Consider the following 16913-nt stretch of genomic DNA (forward strand, 5'->3'; position numbering starts at 1 on the left):
GGTAAGATGGATTAATGAAAGCAGACAAGACAGGAGGAACGAGCGTGTATTATCGAGTTGTTTATTGGGGAGAAGCTTAGTCCAACACCAGGAGAAGTGATGTACGTTTTCTTTAGAAACACATTACAAGCACATGTAACATGACAAGTCTTTTTGATTTTGCAATTTCACAACACTTTCTGTCTAGCCTTGTGGACGAACTGGACACAGTGTGTTTCCAATGAACATTTTTAGATGTAAAGTTAAGTTATTAACATAACTGATATTTTTACTTGAAACTTAATTTGTTTACAGTTTTTACCACGAGCAGCTGGACAGCGAATTTCAGCATGGTGCAGTAGAAACAGACTGACAGTATGGATCGTGCTTACTAACAACATTTTCTTGTACATTTTTTGCACGCTAACTATAACACCAGCATAAAACAAGAGTGCCTCAGCCTCTGCATCACTACAGCGAGGACATCACTGATCACTGCACTGTGATTAAGACGTAATAAAAACTGCTGTGATGAAAAAACTCAAAGGGAAGTGACGTAAGGGGCCACGGGGCAGGCGAAGGTCACGCTATGTGTGGAAATCCTTTTTTCTCCAGGGTATGACGAAGCAATGGCGCTTCTCAGCGGAGGGGTGGATGGACGACAGCGGCCTGCGTCTCCCTGGTGGAAACCAGGCAGCTGGCCTTCTTTTTCTTCCTCCATTCTGATCTCATCTTTCTCCAACAGCTTGCTGGAAACGCTGAGTCGCCTCTCTTCCTCTATTTCTGCATCCCCTCCCTCTGAATCATCCTCCACTGGTTTGGGGCCAAATATCCAGTCTGTAAGAGGAAACATGTTGGAAATGAATTAAAATGATTTATTTTTATGTCTTCTCTGTGTATCTTTTAAAGGGGCATTGCACCGGGTTTAGATTCACTTCAGTTGTCATGTCATGCATGACAAACTGCAGCATAGAGGATGCTGTTTCTTTTGGGGGGTTATTAAATAGCCAAAGCAGGAACTTTGTGGAATTGCACAAATTGAACATTGACCGCCCCCTTAAGATGGCTTTTTTTAGCAGCCATTTGATCAGCTGTTGACATTCACCTTAAAAGAATAACAGACACCACTGGGAAGGTTATCCTATCCACAAACCAGAGGGTGAACATGAAGGAAACTGTCGTCAAAACAAGGAAAAGATCAAAAGTTGATTCACGAGAGCTCAGGGACAGAAAGGACACCACAAACACAGATGCCAGAGTGGACACGGTGGCATCAGTTCAGGATGTGTCCACCTGGGGTTACCTGCCAGGTCATGCAACAGGTCATCAATGAGGTGTCCCACTATGGCGTAGGTGGCCACTATGATCACCACCACCCCAACTATTACATAGACTACATTGGGTGGGAGAGTTATAGCATCTCTCGCAGGGGGGATGTAGTCCACAAAATACACCTCCTCCTCCTCCTCCTTCCTTCTAGACAGCTGGAGGAGTTGCCGGAGCTCAAACGCAGACTGTGTGAAGTTTGAAATCAGAGCTCCTCCTGAGGCGTTCAGGGACACATTTGGTTGCCGGTTCATGTTTTGTCTTGGCCGGTTTTTGAAACTCTTTTTATGGTTTTGTCAGCTCACAGAAAGCGTTGAAGCTTCGGGGCTGTTTCTTTGGGTGATGACAGATTTATTGTCTTGTTGCAGATCTGCGCTCCTTCACTCCTGCACTGTGAATGTTTGGAGAACAGGTGATACAGGTGCACCAGGGAGGAGGAAGAGGAGGCGGAGGAGGGAAACAAACTAAGCATTAGAACATTTTCAACATCTTCTGGGTGTCGGAAGGATGAGTGACAGGTGGAAATGTGCGGATGGTTTGAAACTGAGAGTACTGTTTCTCAGCAGTGACAGCTCCCTGTCACAAAATGGCTCTACAGAAATGTAGTTCAGCTGACAAGTAAAGCCTGATACTACCCATGTGCCAATTCTTCTAATCTTTGGTCTAGACTTGAATCCCAGAATTCCTCATTCTCATCTTTTGCACAGAGGGTCTTCGGTCCAGGAGAGCGAGACAGAGGAGAAGTGAATGTAGGACAGACGGAGTTAATAGGATTGAGTCTGTCATAGAGCAATATCAGCTTTCCATCTGTGGGGATTAGAGATATGAGCGAGGAGAGGTGGACAGTAATATGCCAAAGAGGCTTATGGTCCCCCTTGCATAAAGATATGATATGTATATTACAGTGAACCCACTTTCACTCAGGTCCAGACTGGCATCACTTTATAGATACTTTCAAATGATCTTATACACAATTTGGCACTTGTGACATGTCACATAATTCACTAACATGAAACAATGCTTTCATGAATGAGTTCTTGCTCCCTAACAGAGCATGATATCATTGCAGGTAGAAAAGGTGCACATCTTAACGTATTTTTCTTTATAAATGACTCTTGTAAAAATGATAAAGAGCCAGAGAGCAGCTCCATTCATATGACAAAAGATGAGAAAATGGCACAGATGACATGGAAGACAGCACTGCATTGGAGTGTCACAGGGAAAGAAAATGAACTTGCCTGCAGCAAAGAGTTGAGACGATTCCTCTGGTTTTTTGTTTTTGAATTCTGGGGTGAACTGTACAGAAGCAGCTCTGGAAATAACCACAAAAACACAGCATAAGGTTAGCGTTGCATAGTGGCTGCCCTTTCATAACAAGCCTAAAGCTACACAATCTTGTTTTTTCTGTACATGTGGGCAGGTAAACAGGTGATATACATATATATATATATATATATATATATATATATATATATATATATATATATATCTATATGGAGAGAGATATTTTTATCCTCACAAATATTCTCAGTGCAGCATCAGGATGTGGATGTGGTTTCCACCAGGATTTTAGGCATTGGCTTGTTGTTCTTCCTTTTTCCAGTTAAGTTTGTAAAACTGAGAGGCAAGAAACTTCCATTCAATGACCGTTACGGCTATATTGGCGAAAAGAATGAACCAAGAGACTGGGTGCATACCCCAGTAGAAGACGTGCGACATGTTGTGGAGAGATGTAAAAAATAAAATAAAATAGAGAGAAAAAGGAAAAGGAGGAAGAGTGAAAAATAAGCTTTCAGGAGAGATGCAAACGAGAGATGAGACGAGGGTTTCTGAATGTGTCTCAGGATGAAGCTGTTACGAAAGTAACACCAACTGTGCCAGTTTAGAGGTGGTGTTTAGTAGTTTAGTAATCCTAACAGGATTTGCTTGACTCATGCCACTGTCACCAACAAAACCTTTTCACCGAGTCAGCAGAAAGCTTAAACGGTTCATTTAGTGTCACCTGAAGGACCTGTTGCCTGCGGATGGTGTGTGAAGTGTGTGTGTGTGTGTGTGTGTGTGTGTGTTGATTCACACTGCAAGCAACAAATGTAGCTAAAACACAATAAAATGATGCGAAATAAATATTAAGATAAATTGACACTTTACCTGTAAGAATGATTCTTCTCATCAACTTGCAGATTGCTTTAGGTTATTTTTTCAGTTCAAAACAGGATTCCAAGGCTTTTCCAGTTAAAAAAAAAATGAATACATAAAAAAAGAAGCAGAAATTCACTGTAAGCACTACTAGCTGAGCAGAGTATTCCTAAGCAAATAACATCCAGTCACTCATTCAGGTAGATCCATACTGGCTCCCTCAAGCTGGGGTGACCACCTTCTTGGGCTTGTCTTCTGGCTCCATCAGCCACTTGTAGTAAGCATCGCCCAGGATGAAGGCCCAGTAGAAGACGGTTAGAGAGGTGTTCACTGTCATGATGCCGATAATCAAAGGGTGCCACATGGTGGCAGGTTTTAGAAAAAATCAGTGTCAGCCTAAAAAAAAGAAAGAAAGAAAGAAAAAGCTGGTGCTGTGTGTGTGTGAAGGGTTGTAGCAGTAGTATCGCCTGCCTGTCTGTTTCTACTCTCTGCGTGGACTCCCCACCCCTCTCTGTGCTCTCTTTCCACTGGTGACTAAGTTTCTGAGGAGCATAATCCTCTTCAGCAGCTTTGTTACAGAAGATAAGGGTGCGCTGGATGTAGACCTGCTTTACCCACCCTTGTTCATCCATGAGATGGTGTTGTGTAACGCAGGTGTAGGCATTCTTCACAATGAGCTTTATGAGGCAGTGCTTTACAAAGAAACAGAAGCTATGTAAAAATGTCACACTGATTGTGAGTTTTAAACAGTGACCTGACCTAAAAGACATAATCTTTGTTCTGAACTTTATGTTCTCTGTAAGATATCAAATCTAATCCACAATCTAATCGAGACTGGAGACATCAGATGGAGGAGTTAATCTTACACCAAACAGCACAGATGGCTCCTTAAACGAGCCCCATGGTCGAGCAGACCCTAAAGACCACGCTTGCCCTGACATCACGTGACTTGAATAGCTGGATTGTACAGACTCATCTGGTGCAGGGTATCTACAAACAGCATGATTAGAAAGCGAAAAGACAGAAAACTGAACTTAAAAGGACTTCAAGGGGAGGAAACACTGACATGGGGAATCGTCCTCCACCAGGTGGCAGTCTGTACAAAGACTGAGTGAATGTTTTAAAAGACGCATTTAATGACAGATCAGAGAATTTAATGAAAAACGTGAAGGAAAAGAGCGATATTTGCGCATGATGGGCGATTCAGCGGTCCGTTATCTGAACTTTGCATTACTCTCCCTTTAAATGTTCTCTCATTAGAGGTGCCTCCTGCCCGAGGTGAACTTTGACACCTGCAGGACAGCTGCAGGCTTATTGGCGCTGAAGGTTTCATCACAGATCAAAAGGCAACGTGACGCTGCTTTAAATCATCTCCTGCGTTCAGCGGCAGCGCAGAGGGCGCTGCTTTAACATGACTCGGTGCACAGCTCTGAAACGTGCTTAGGAGGGACAGATTTCTTTTTTATGTGGAACATTTTTAAGGTTCACCATAGAGACCAAACAACACGTTTACAAGAATGAGGCCACCGACGGAAATCAGCGTTTTTCTCCTTTCTCTTCTGGCACCTGGAGTTTTATACACAATGAACAACATCCCAGCGCTTCAGGAGTAAGTGTGTGTGTAGTCGGATCATTTCAATCTAATCTCGGCCTGTTGTGTGGAGGCATGGTAAAGCCGCCGATATTAATAGGCTTATGAAGCGGCCCACAGCCTGAAGGGAAAAGGGCGTGTTTACCCAGAGGAGAAAAAAAAGATTCACCAAGGCTGGAAAATCTAATGCTGTGAACTTAAGAGATCCGTTATAAAGTCTTAAAACGTAGGCCTAAATCTAAATTAACGGAGTGTAAGGCTATATCGCCCACGATAATGAGCGTTAATCAATCAGTGTTACATCCCCACACTGCTCCGAGCTTTTGAATTTCACCAAAGAGAAACTGGCAATTAAAGAGCCGAGAAAGCTTTGAAAATAATCAAGTAGCAGAAATGTTAATCTTTTTGAACCCTCTATCTAAACGTCCTCCTTTTGTGGCGAAAGCTGCGATATTTCGCAAAATTAGATCATTTTAAAGTCTCGTCGATCGTCACTGATCTTGAGTTAATTTTTATAAAGCACAAAATGAAGTTTAAGTTTTATTCAAAGACTTGTCGTTTTATAATAAAGCAGCTTAGAGAGAATTAATTATCTACGTCGATCCTGATTTACTGGTTAATGTTCTCCAGAATAACTTTGTTGTGTCTGAACTCGTCCTCAGACCTCTGGTTATCTTGGGGATGGGAGCGGTCATCCTGGGGTCTGTGCTTCTCCTCCTCTTCCTCACTGTGCGGCACAAGGCCAAAGTGGACCCTTTGTTCTATGGTACAGTCACACTAACACATGCTTTCATATAAATGAGTAAAGTCCAGGTGGACGGTTGTTATTTCTCTTTCTTTCTCTGTATGTTTGCAGTGTTCGCAGAGTTTTCCTTCACCTGCCTGGTGGGTCTGACCAATGCTTTAGAGCAGGATGGGTTCATCTCTGGCTTCATGGGCTTCTACATAAAAATGGTAACCTCTCGCTTTTCTCTCCAAGACTGATCAGTTTTGGGGGTTTTTTTACTTCATAAGTTTAAATGTTAAAGTTTGGATGTTTCTTTCCCTTCAGGGTGAGCCTCATCTAACCACTGCCTATGCACTGATGATGTCTTACTGGGAGGGCATCGTTCACTTCATCCTCTTCCTCGTTATCATCCACCGCATGTTCTCTGGGTAGGTTTTGCCGCTGCCGTCACAGTCTCTCATGTCTGTGCTTTAGTGAGACCTCTGACTTTCTGTCGTGCAGGAAGTCGTATCGTAGCCTGGGCCTGCTGTGGGCAGGCTCCTCCATCGCTCATCAGATCGTTCACATCCCAGGAGTGGTCATTGGTGAGAGCAGCATGAACACAGTCTGGTCAGATCGGCGCAGTTGTTTGTGACCACGTGTATTGATGAAGTTCTCATTTGTTCAGGCAAGTATGGGTCCAACATTCGACCAGCGTTTTGGAGGAATATCCCCTTCTTTTTGGCACCTTTCTGGGCAGCCTCGCTGCTCTTTAGCAGACCCAGAGAGATGCAAGTCATCACAGCAGATAAGGTAAAAAGTTCTCGCTTTTAGGATGTGTTCATTATACACCATATACTCCGAGAGTAGTCTAGCCAGAATCTGGTTACAGCTTACATATCTGTGCATATTGTAGTGCATTAAACTTTAAAATTCTGTAGCCACCTTTCTAATTAGGAGTCATGCTCAAGGTTGGAGACTAACTCAGCTGTCATAGGGCAAAAGGCAGGGTACACTGGGACACAGGGCTAGCACAGAGACAGACTATTCCCACTCATGCTCACACCCAACTGAGACTCATCAGTTAACCTGATATGCACCTTTGTGGATCGTGTGATGTCATCTGATTGTTGGGGTTTTCTCTCTGTTATGGTTCATGGGTTTCTAGGGTCTTTACCTCACAATATAAAGCACCTTGAGCGGAGTGTTGTTGTGATTTGGTGCTACATAAGTGACAGTTAGACTGATTTAAATTTGAATAGAACAGGATCCAAATGACATTAAATTATACTTTAAAAAAGTGTGTGTATGTATGTAAGTTGGGAGAAGAAAATTGTTGTTTTTGCATATGAACTCCAGATGGTGTCAGAAAAATCATTTGGGGACATTTCTTCACAGTTGGCCTTTTTAACTTGTACCCACAATAATATTTATTCCACCTGAAATGCATTTTTAGTACTTGGAAAAACTCTGTTAGGTTCAGGAGGTGCTGGAGGGTACGTAACACCCTCTTGCTTGCTGTGAATTTTCCACACAGTTACATTCTTTATTCCCACGTGAGCTCAGTGGGACATCACACAGGCTTCCCACTGGGGAGCAGGCAGTTTGAGAGCTGTTTTAATATCCAGTTTGACTGTGTTAGACATTTGTCTTCTCACAGGCAGCTCCGCTGGGTAATCTCCAGACACGTTCAGTTTTCCGATGCCCGTGTGAAAATAACCTGTACGGTGTAAAATGAACAGCACCAACATCAACTGTGAACATTTCTGTGTCGAGCAGATCGCTGCAGAGCAGAAGAAAAGTCTGCTGTTTCGACCCATTGACCTGCTTCTCTCACTGCTGTTACTGGGATCCATGGCCTTCTCCGTGTTTAGAGGCTTTGTAAGTGAAACATCACAAGACCTTTTCTGCGTGTCGGTACTTGCGCTTCTGTTCGCGCTCCAGTCTTAACTCTCTTCGTGTTGTGCTGCAGGTAGTGCTGGACTGTTCTCTGGACACCTGTTTCACCTACATCTATCAGTATGAGCCGTACCTCAAAGACCCCGTTGGCTTTCCCAGGGTTATGGTGAGTCTGGAGACCGAAGACTCAGAAACTGAGTTAACTCTAATATAATATGTAGTTTATTGTTTAACTGTTTGGTGCACAATTCCTTTAGATGCTCGTGTACTTATTCTATGCACTGCCATTGCTAACGGTCTTCATCTACGGTCTGAAAACACCTGGATGTAGCTGGATGTTGGACTGGACCATCTTCGTTGCCGGCGCCATGGCTCAGGTAATTGTAGTTTTCTCATCTCGTGCTGTGATTAATATTCGTTTAAACAAAAGGAAAAATGGAAAGCTTCATGTTGACTTCCCTCCCCCTCACTCGCTGTTCCCTCCAGACCCAGTGGTGCCATATCGGAGCATCTCTGCATTCCCGCACTCCCTTCACGTACCGAGTCCCAGCAGACAAACGGTTGCCTGTTATCGCTCTCAATGCGCTGCTCGCTGCTGCACCGGCGCTGCTGGCCCTGCGCTGCCACACAAACCCTGCTTATTTTATGAAACCTGTTCCTGCGGGACAATCCAACAGCAAGAAAAAGGAAAACTAGACCACACGCAAGCCACGGACTGGTGAGGAATGCTTACTGGGGCACGAACTGAATTAAATGCACACATTTTTCATCCCTAAAACCCAGAGGAAATCTAAAAACATTGCTCTCTCTGACTCAACTGTTAAAAAAAAAAATCAGTCACCTCACCCAGCACTTCCTGTATGGACTTCTGGACCCTGATAAGGAGGCTGTTGATGGAGGTGAGGACCGTGATCAGATCGCACAGCGTTCAGGTGACTCATGCAGACACCCAGTTTGTATCGTCACAAAACTTCAACTAACCTGAACCATGCAGGTCAGCAGCAGCACCGGAGAATGATTCAGTCCCTTTTTTTTTTTTTTTTTTTCTATACAGAAATCTAAACCAAAGCTACAAAATTTGAAGATTCATTTTTTTGATCTTGAATATTGCAACTTTCACCCTTCTGTGATTTTTAGCACCCCCCACGCTAACTGTGAGTATATTAAATGTTGAATATCAGCTGAATCCTCTGTAGGCTGAATAACTTAAGAGTTGCTGATAAGAGAGATGACTCACTCGAGCTGATAGCTTGGAGAAGAAAAAACCACCTGGTGATCGACGTTGTGGTCTAGCCTTCATGTGACTGGAGCCTATAAAGAAATCAGACAGATACTAATCGCTATTCCAGTCCACTCCAAGTCCAGACTGTCATTTTCAAGTTAAATATTCAGTTTACAGTCATGTGAAACGGGGAAAGGAAGCACATGGAATTTGTTTTTGCTTAATAAACGACTTAAATGATTACCACGCTCATTCTTTCTATCTACAGTTTGAGAACTGGAGCGCTGAACTGTGGCTATTTTTGTATTATAAAAATGGGACACAGATTTCTCGCTGCTAGCTGTGCATGTCAGTGTTTGATTAAATTACATTCTCATTAACCTTTTCCTTCGCTAAATATTGAGAATATTTATGACTCTCATATCACGTCTGAGCTTCTAAACTTAAACGCACTTCTTCCCGAACCAAGTGGTTTACGGGTTCAGCAGTCGCGTCTCCGCAGCTGTCAGTGTTTTCTCCAGCTGGTGATGTCATTGTGCCCTACTGCACTGCTCAAGTTATCAGACTGATAAGAGGTGAACCCTGGATTTAGGTGAGCTGTCAGACACAGCGGCCATAAGGATTACTGCAGGAAACGTCTCAAAAAGCAAAAAAAAAAAACATGTTTTGGCTGCTAAAGTGTCATTTGACTTTGTAAATAGAACATTTCCCTTTTTTGTGTACATACAATAGGATATGCAGGACACAGCTGAATGTAAGATGCAGTACAAGAAGTTTGATCACTGAGTTTGTTTGTTTTTTTTTGTCTTTGTCACAATTTGTGGCTCAGATTAAGTTTGTATTTTATAACACACTTACACACTTTAGAAAGCACAGTGCAAATAAACGCAACCCTAACCCTGTAGGCTTTATCTTATTGCAACATGAGTGTCCATTAAAAACAGTTTAGTATGGTATAAAGTGTTGGACCCACCAACTGACTCTCAGTCATTAGGGTAGAGTCATGACCAGCCATACCGTCCGGCTCTGTAAATGAAACAGTGGGTCGTTTTTAAAAAGCTTGGTACTGTAATAGGAAGAAACTGATATTCCAGTGTAAGTGATGATACTGCAAAGCAGAAATATTTGGGAAACGCAGCAAATCAGCCAAATATAGTGGCAAACAATATAAAGTTTACAAGCTGAGTCCTGAGGCACATACCATGTAAAAGTCTTCATGCTCTGCTGAATCAATAACTGCAGAGCTCCAAACCTCCGCTAGCATCAACCTTGCGCCAAAAACTTCCCGCTGGGCACTTCATAGTATGTGTTTCAAAAGCTAAATTGCTCCTGGAGGTGTACTTTAATCAGGTCCACCTTTGCAAAAGAAGATATTTTGCTGCTTCAGGTGAGTAGAGCATCAACAAAAGCACTGTACAGAAGAGAACAGGCACTTTAAGTCAGATGTAGCATGACAGGGAGCTGTTGTGAAGGTGGGTTGCAAAGCAGCTTGCAGGATTCTGTAACTTTACCCAGACTAAAGTATTTTAAAGTGAAAAACCTATGATAATTTTCAACTCAATAGCATCCATAATTCACTTGAAATGATCTGTATTCATCTTATACTGAGTCCTGATGTTGCTCCTCAGTTTATCTATTGCCTAAAATAACCATTAAGAACTTCTTATTGACAAAATCCAGATGCTACAGTCAGATGATCCCTTGCCGCAAGGGGTCACCACAGCGAGTAGCTCCAAAGTTTTACACCAGATGCTCTTCTTAGTTTAACCCCACAGGGCATTTTTGTCTCTAGCTGGAACTGAGGTTTAGCTCGCACTACACTATGGAGCTAAAACAAAATAGAGAGATAATAGTAGGGGGAAAAACCCCGACTCAGATTAACTGATCTGATCAGGTTCTGGGTCGAGCATGACCTCGTGGCAAAACTACGCTGCGTTTGAAAGTGAAAACAGCTGATAGCATGAATGAAAAGCAGAACTTTTGTCCATTTTGTTCGCTTTATTAAGAATGGAGTACAACAGCAGGACAAAAAGTCATAACACCAAAAAAAGTGGCTAACAGATCAAATATCAAAGAGACAAGAGACAAAAAAAGAGTGACATTCTACACATCGTGTAAATATGGCCGTGCAAATTAGGTACAATCAAGTGGTTATCTCAAATTATTCTGTAATCCCACCCACACTAACTATGTCAATGGGACGTATACATTAGCTGAGAGTGCTTATGGGGATTGGGGAGTCTATCGGATTGGACAAGGTCCAGCTATTGATCAGGTTTGAGCCAATAACACACGTCACAATATTTACAGTACAGAGATTAGAGGCAATCAAATGATTAATTTTGTTATCGACTGATTGTTGGACTTACATATTGGTATAGAAAAATGGTGTTACGTCAGCTTTCTAAAGGATAAGTAAGAAAACAAGCATGTTCACTAGCAAATGATTCATAATAAATAGTAACATTACACAAACAGATATTAGAAAAAAAGCACGTCAGTCGAATAAAAGAGACCAGCTATTCAGGTGCTCTATGGAAAAGTAACAGCTACAGTACACGTACAAAAAGCTGGGATACCAGGACTATCTTGCATCAATTACATCTGTGCTTTGTAAACAGAATACTAAAATGAGTTACTTTTTTCATGTAGAACAAGCAAACCTTTCCAAAAAAGTGACTTGGCACTCCTCTAAGTTTCTGTCTTACATGCATACGTTCACACACTGCTGTCAGGCTGACAGACCAAGAGAAGGTTATAGTTTGCAGACGAGTGGAGGAGTTACTGTTTGGGAGGGCGGATGTTAGGGCGGTGCTAAAGTCAGTGTTCGCATGGACCTCGGTTAAAGAAAGCAGAGAGAAAATAAAAAGAAGCATCAAAAAGCATGGAGGTTAGATTATGGGGATAATCTTATTCACTGGGGGAGTAAAGCTAAGCAGAGAGCACGGTTAGTGGTTAGAAGCAGGAAGGGCAAATGGAAATTGCTGTGATCTACTGTCTTTCCTTATGGGCCATGGTTAGCACCTAGGCATTGTGGATGTTGTATTATTTGGTTCAGTAGTAGCTGTGTGCGTCCTCTCTGGCCTTGTGTCCCTCTCCTCCGTGTCTCCTGTGGCCGTGGCGGTCGTGGCGCTGGTTGCGGTGATGGCGTCGGTACCGGTGCAGTCGTCGAGCTGCAGAGGGGAGGAAATGGTGACACGTTGTATATGAGCTGCAGTAGATGAACAACACACTTGTCACTGTGCACAATTACTGCACTGTACACAAAAATCCCATATTCACTGGCTAAATCTCTGCATTTATTTTCTTACTCTTAAACGATCTGCTCTGAAAGAAGCTTAAGTGTGTAGTTGAACCATAAATACTCAAATACTCAAAATATATTTCCTTGCTGAAGGTTCCCATCGCTAATCAGCGGACTCTTCAATGCTACACAAAAGCCTAATATGAGCTGATACATCATTTATTAGTGAGTCACCTTTGTTAAGATGGGAAAGAGTTAATAAAAGATACTTAACAGACTTAAAGCTCTGAGGTTGGTTGATGCTAATTATCGGGTTTGATGAAATCTTCAAGGAGCTGCTTGGATTGTAATTTCACTGATTTTAAATGAATCATATTTTACTGCGTTGTTGTGTGTGTGTGTGTGTGTGTGTGTGTGTGTGTGTGTGTGTGTGTGTGTGTGTGTGTGTGTGTGTGTGTGTGTGTGCGCGTCTGTGAGGTCATATTTACATCCAAGATCTTTATAGTTGCTTTGACTTAGTGTCCTTGTGCACAACAGAAAGAGAACATTTCTTTTCAGACTTTAACAATGAATCTTCTGTCTCTGTCTCACAACTATGAATGAAGTCATCATTTACGGGCTCTACTTGCCAAAATACGATCACAGGCATTATGAGTATTGTCACACACATTTATAGCGTTTATAGAGTGCCACAGACATGATTTGTGAGCATGGAGCACTCTGCTCAGACACGAATAAGGACGGAAGCGTACCGCTGGGAGGGGAGTAAGGATGTGAAGCGGGAGAAAAATGATGCGATATAGGAAAACGTAAAAGTGCAGAGGACAGTCAAGACATACAGAGATATGCATTCAACAAGAAACTGTGACCAAACAGACGTGTGTGAGAAGATGTTTCATTACTTTGATATACTGATGTATATGGTAAAAGTTTTGATAAGGTGTCCACTGTGAATCTAACCACTGCGTTTTGCTCACCATCAAATGGGCTTGCCTTTGTAGTTACACTAATGTGTCTGACACCTGCATTAAAGGTTTTCAATGTGTTAAACTCATTTGTGTGCATATATGCATATAAATCAATCTGAATTACAAAATTGATTCAAGAAATTTGCCCAACCAGTTCAGAAACTAATGACAAAAGTGACTCAATAAAACAACAACCTGGCAGAACCGTCTGAATTTGTAAGTGAGGAGCAAGGCGTGAAAATAATCAATAAAAAACTTGTATTGGTGGCACAGTCACTATTATAGAGCTCCAAAGTCACTACAATGCTGCAATGTTATGGTATAATAAAAAAGTAAAAAGGAGTTTCACATCTCAACTTCTACTCAGCCTGTATGTGGGGAAAAAATTTTTTTCTCCTCATACATGATGCTTTCAGTTTAAAGCGACCACTCACACTTTGTGCAGATGATCCTTGGTCGCTCCCAGCTCCCATCGGCCCGGCAGCGTGCGGTGGGGATGTGGCGCTGGTAGAAGCCTTCAGAGCACTGGTAGCGCACCACTGAATGGATATCATAATGTGATCTCCTCCGACCTATCAAATGGGCATTCTCCACCGCAGGCGGGGTCCCGCATAACACTACAAACAAACAGAGAAGCCTCATATCACTCATACAAAAAAGGCTGAATTCCTGAAGAGACATCCAGAGTTTATTTGACATTAATTAGAACAGACACACTAATAAATACCCATTAGAGCAGTCATCGCATATTTTTTTATGTATGTGCTAATGTATAGTAAATGAAAGCATCGCACAATATGCACAACAATAACTCGTGAAGGTCGTCATTTGCAGGAGTGCGCTGCCTCTAGATGGCAGCCTTGTTGCTGTATCTGCTGACAGAAAGAGCTGTTTTAAGGGGCTAGTCTCTGCAGTAGACAGGGACTACAGCCAAACCACAGAGCCATGAGACCACAGCCAGACAAGCAAACACTCTCAAATGACTTAATCCCTCTCCCCCTGTCCTCCTTTATCCTTCCCCGTCCTTTTCTAAGGCCTCTTGATGGTCTTCCATGTCTTCTTTCTTTTTTTCCCCCCAAGTCTATGTGATCTCATTGCTTTCACATTTAGGTTGACTGAATCCCAGAGGAAAGGCTTGGGTACAGTAAGTATCAAGAAAAGCTGACAAAAAACAGCTTGTAGGAATTTCACATGGCGTTTGAGAACAGGACAATAACTGCAGTTTCAGTTCTTCTGCCTGAACAAGTGTAAGTGGGGCCAGGGGAAAAAGATCTGCCAATGAGAGGAAGATTTAGATTGATATTCCTCTCAAAAATCAATACAGGTTTTAGCCTGAATCTCAGCCTTCACTTGTGCATTTTGTCAATTTTTGGAGCGTCTGCAGCGATGACCTTTTATAGAGCAAAAAAGCAACTTGTGAAGTGTAGCCAACTACTGATTTTCTGCATGAGAACTGGTGGCCAGCTGGTAAGTACACAGAAAACCCAATCATGTAAAGACAGGAGATCTTTGATAGGGAGCGTCCTTCCCTGTCCGATAATCTGAAAAGACCTTTTTCAGTTTTGTTAGCGAGCTGAACATTGTTACAGTACCTGTGCCTTTCTTGCAGATGTAGGGCAGGTTGTAGTTGCAGGGCACGTCGTTCCACTTGCCGTCCTCATGGGCAATGGTCACCACGCAGTCCTCGCCACCTGCAAAGAAGTTATCGGGCTGGCTCTCCCTCCAGTTCTCGTAAACCTGCACGGCAGCAAACACCAGATTTCACCTGCATTTGAGTTCATCTGTAATTGTAGTCAGGCTGGGATTCTTGTCATATTTTTAAGTGAAAAGAAAAAAAATGGTATTTTTACACAAATGTGATTTTGTGAGCTTTAAACGTGTGTTTCCTATTGAGCTGGTTTATTATGATGACTTTTCACAGTCTGAAAACAGGAAGTGTAAAAAGCGATCACTGACCAAGTCGTTGGTGTCGGTCCACTGAAAGTCCTCTTCCACTGTGCGATCGTTCAGACCGATCCAGGCGTTGTCGTGACCGAGACCTGGAACAAACAGTACATGGCTTCCTTTCATTTAACTGCTTCTGTAAGATCTTTATTTGTGTATCTGATAGCATCACACCGCCACCTTCTCCCTCTTTTCCGTATAATCGAATTTGTGAATCATGTTTTTTGTGACTTGCTGCTTTCTCTTCTTGTTTTTTTTTCACACTCTACCTTTTATTGTTTTTATCCCTCAAGCTTCGATTTCACGCCCCTTGTTTGTGATGTATGATATTAATACTTTGTTCTGCTTTAATATTTTTTTCCTAAGAGTGTTGGGTTTAATTTGTGCCATTTGTCTTGATTGTCTCCTTCTTTTTCTTTCAAAAGATTATGACTGAATAAATCAAAATCACCCGTCAGACATACCGTTGATGAACTCCTGCTCGGCAGCAGAGACGACACTACTGAGGTGGGCGCTGTGCTCTCTGCAGTCTTTCTCTGCATCCTCCCAGGTGTGTCTGTGGGTGAAGTACCTGTGGGATGACACGGTGAAAGCAGATTTGATTCACATGTTATGCTTCCCAAAAGATTTAAATGATGTTCAACTTTAAAACGAGACATCTGATCTTCCGTGTTCAGTCTCTACTTTAACTCCGTCAAAAGCACGTTGGAGGAGATTTCCTCGCTAATGATCCATGCGCTCCAAGTTAATCTGCCTACCTATTGTGCTCATTTCCAGCACAATAGTTTCTGCCAGAGTAGCGTTGCATAATTCACAGTTCAAAATAACAATCCTTTTACCTGAAACAAGTTGTTTTAGAGTTGTTTTAGCTGTCACTCCCAGAAAGAAGTTTTGCTGCATGCCTGAGATCAACATATTAAGATTATCAGCTCTCAGCGACACCATTAACAGCCAAGAGTGGAGAAAAGTTTCAGAAGGCGACCAAAACCTGTCCTTTTGACTCATCGGGCTCTAACCTCATTATATGAAACTTTGAGGATGCTCAAAATGTGCAACCAGCGCTGTGGAGTGGAGCACTGTCGCCAAGAAGGCTTCTGTTTTTAATGCTAATAGAAGTTTGCATGTTCTCTTTTCCAGCTGTGTCCTCCACGTTCTCTGGATTATCCCAAAGTCCAAAGACATGCAGGTTAACTGGTGATTCTAACCTGGTCATGGATGTCGAGAATAAAGTATTATATTAATGTATGGTTAAAGTATGACTTGGCTAAAAATGGCTGCCCCTCCCTGAGCCTGCTTCTGCCAGCAGTTTCTTCCTGTTATAAGGGAGTTTTTCCTCCCCACTTTCACCAAGTGCTTGCTTACAGGTGGTCATCTGATTTTTGGGTTTTCTTTCTATTATCTTACAATATAAAGCACATTGAGGCAACTATTGTTATCATTTGATACAAATTAATTTGAATCTCCCCTCCAGCTCATCCATGTTATCTAGGGCATCTCACTCTGGTCCATCACCAGCAGCATCGAGACTCTGTCAGGATCCAGTCATTCCTACAACTTCTCTCTGCTAATTTTCTCAGTCTTTCCTGAGTAAACTGGCACAGAGCAGTAAAGTAAGCTGGTTCCGTTTTCCATGATTCTTACCTGTAGCAGTGGCCGTGGAACTTCCTCCAGCCGTGCTCACAACCTTCAACATCTGTAAAGAGGAAGGGAAGTTAAATTGTTTCTTCTTTAAACATAGTCAAATACAGCACGCTACGTGAGATGCTATAGTCTATATAAGGAAGCAGAATTTTGTTTTTTTCCTTCCATTTAGCAAATAAAGACTAAAACATATGACTCGCGCATCTTCAGAAGTAAAATACATGAACTGTAATTATACACAGGCTTCTTTTCCATTC

General features: G+C 42.4%; 3 protein-coding genes across 5 annotated transcripts in view; 1 reads left to right on the forward strand and 2 right to left on the reverse strand.

The window, feature by feature from the left end:
- Window positions 1–47: 47 nt before the first annotated feature.
- LOC145422067 (uncharacterized) lies at window positions 48–2537 on the reverse strand. Its single transcript, XM_080293367.1, has 3 exons — window positions 1283–2537; window positions 1085–1154; window positions 48–816 (listed from the first exon to the last, which is right to left on the reverse strand). The coding sequence occupies exons 1-3, from the start codon at window positions 1557–1559 to the stop codon at window positions 783–785; spliced, it is 381 nt and encodes a 126-aa protein (XP_080149493.1). The 5' UTR covers window positions 1560–2537; the 3' UTR covers window positions 48–782.
- A 2159-nt stretch (window positions 2538–4696) lies between these two features.
- On the forward strand, window positions 4697–9100 carry LOC113011298 (transmembrane 6 superfamily member 2-like). Of its 2 annotated transcripts, none has more exons than XM_026150778.2 (10): window positions 4697–5050; window positions 5695–5798; window positions 5889–5986; window positions 6084–6187; window positions 6261–6343; window positions 6427–6551; window positions 7518–7619; window positions 7711–7803; window positions 7969–8014; window positions 8124–9100. In XM_026150778.2, the coding sequence occupies exons 1-10, from the start codon at window positions 4959–4961 to the stop codon at window positions 8357–8359; spliced, it is 1083 nt and encodes a 360-aa protein (XP_026006563.2). In that variant the 5' UTR covers window positions 4697–4958; the 3' UTR covers window positions 8360–9100. The 2 variants fall into 2 exon arrangements, with proteins under 2 accessions (XP_026006563.2, XP_026006562.2); XM_026150777.2 differs by having other exon boundaries at window positions 4708–5050; window positions 7895–8014.
- Window positions 9101–10837: 1737 nt separating this feature from the next.
- LOC113010447 (neurocan core protein-like) overlaps window positions 10838–16913 on the reverse strand; it is a 49264-nt gene continuing 43188 nt past the window's right edge. For both annotated transcript variants that reach the window (XM_026149495.2, XM_026149496.2), the window contains exons 15-20: window positions 16657–16708; window positions 15480–15586; window positions 15028–15110; window positions 14664–14808; window positions 13506–13688; window positions 10838–12032 (exon numbers count right to left, since the gene is read on the reverse strand). In XM_026149495.2, the coding sequence (XP_026005280.2) occupies window positions 11914–12032; window positions 13506–13688; window positions 14664–14808; window positions 15028–15110; window positions 15480–15586; window positions 16657–16708 (689 nt within the window). In that variant the 3' untranslated portion in view covers window positions 10838–11913. The remainder of the gene's footprint in view (window positions 12033–13505; window positions 13689–14663; window positions 14809–15027; window positions 15111–15479; window positions 15587–16656; window positions 16709–16913) is intronic.

Source organism: Astatotilapia calliptera, chromosome 18, assembly GCF_964374335.1.
Source record: "Astatotilapia calliptera chromosome 18, fAstCal68.1, whole genome shotgun sequence".
In the NCBI taxonomy this organism is placed as follows: Eukaryota; Metazoa; Chordata; class Actinopteri; order Cichliformes; family Cichlidae; genus Astatotilapia; species Astatotilapia calliptera.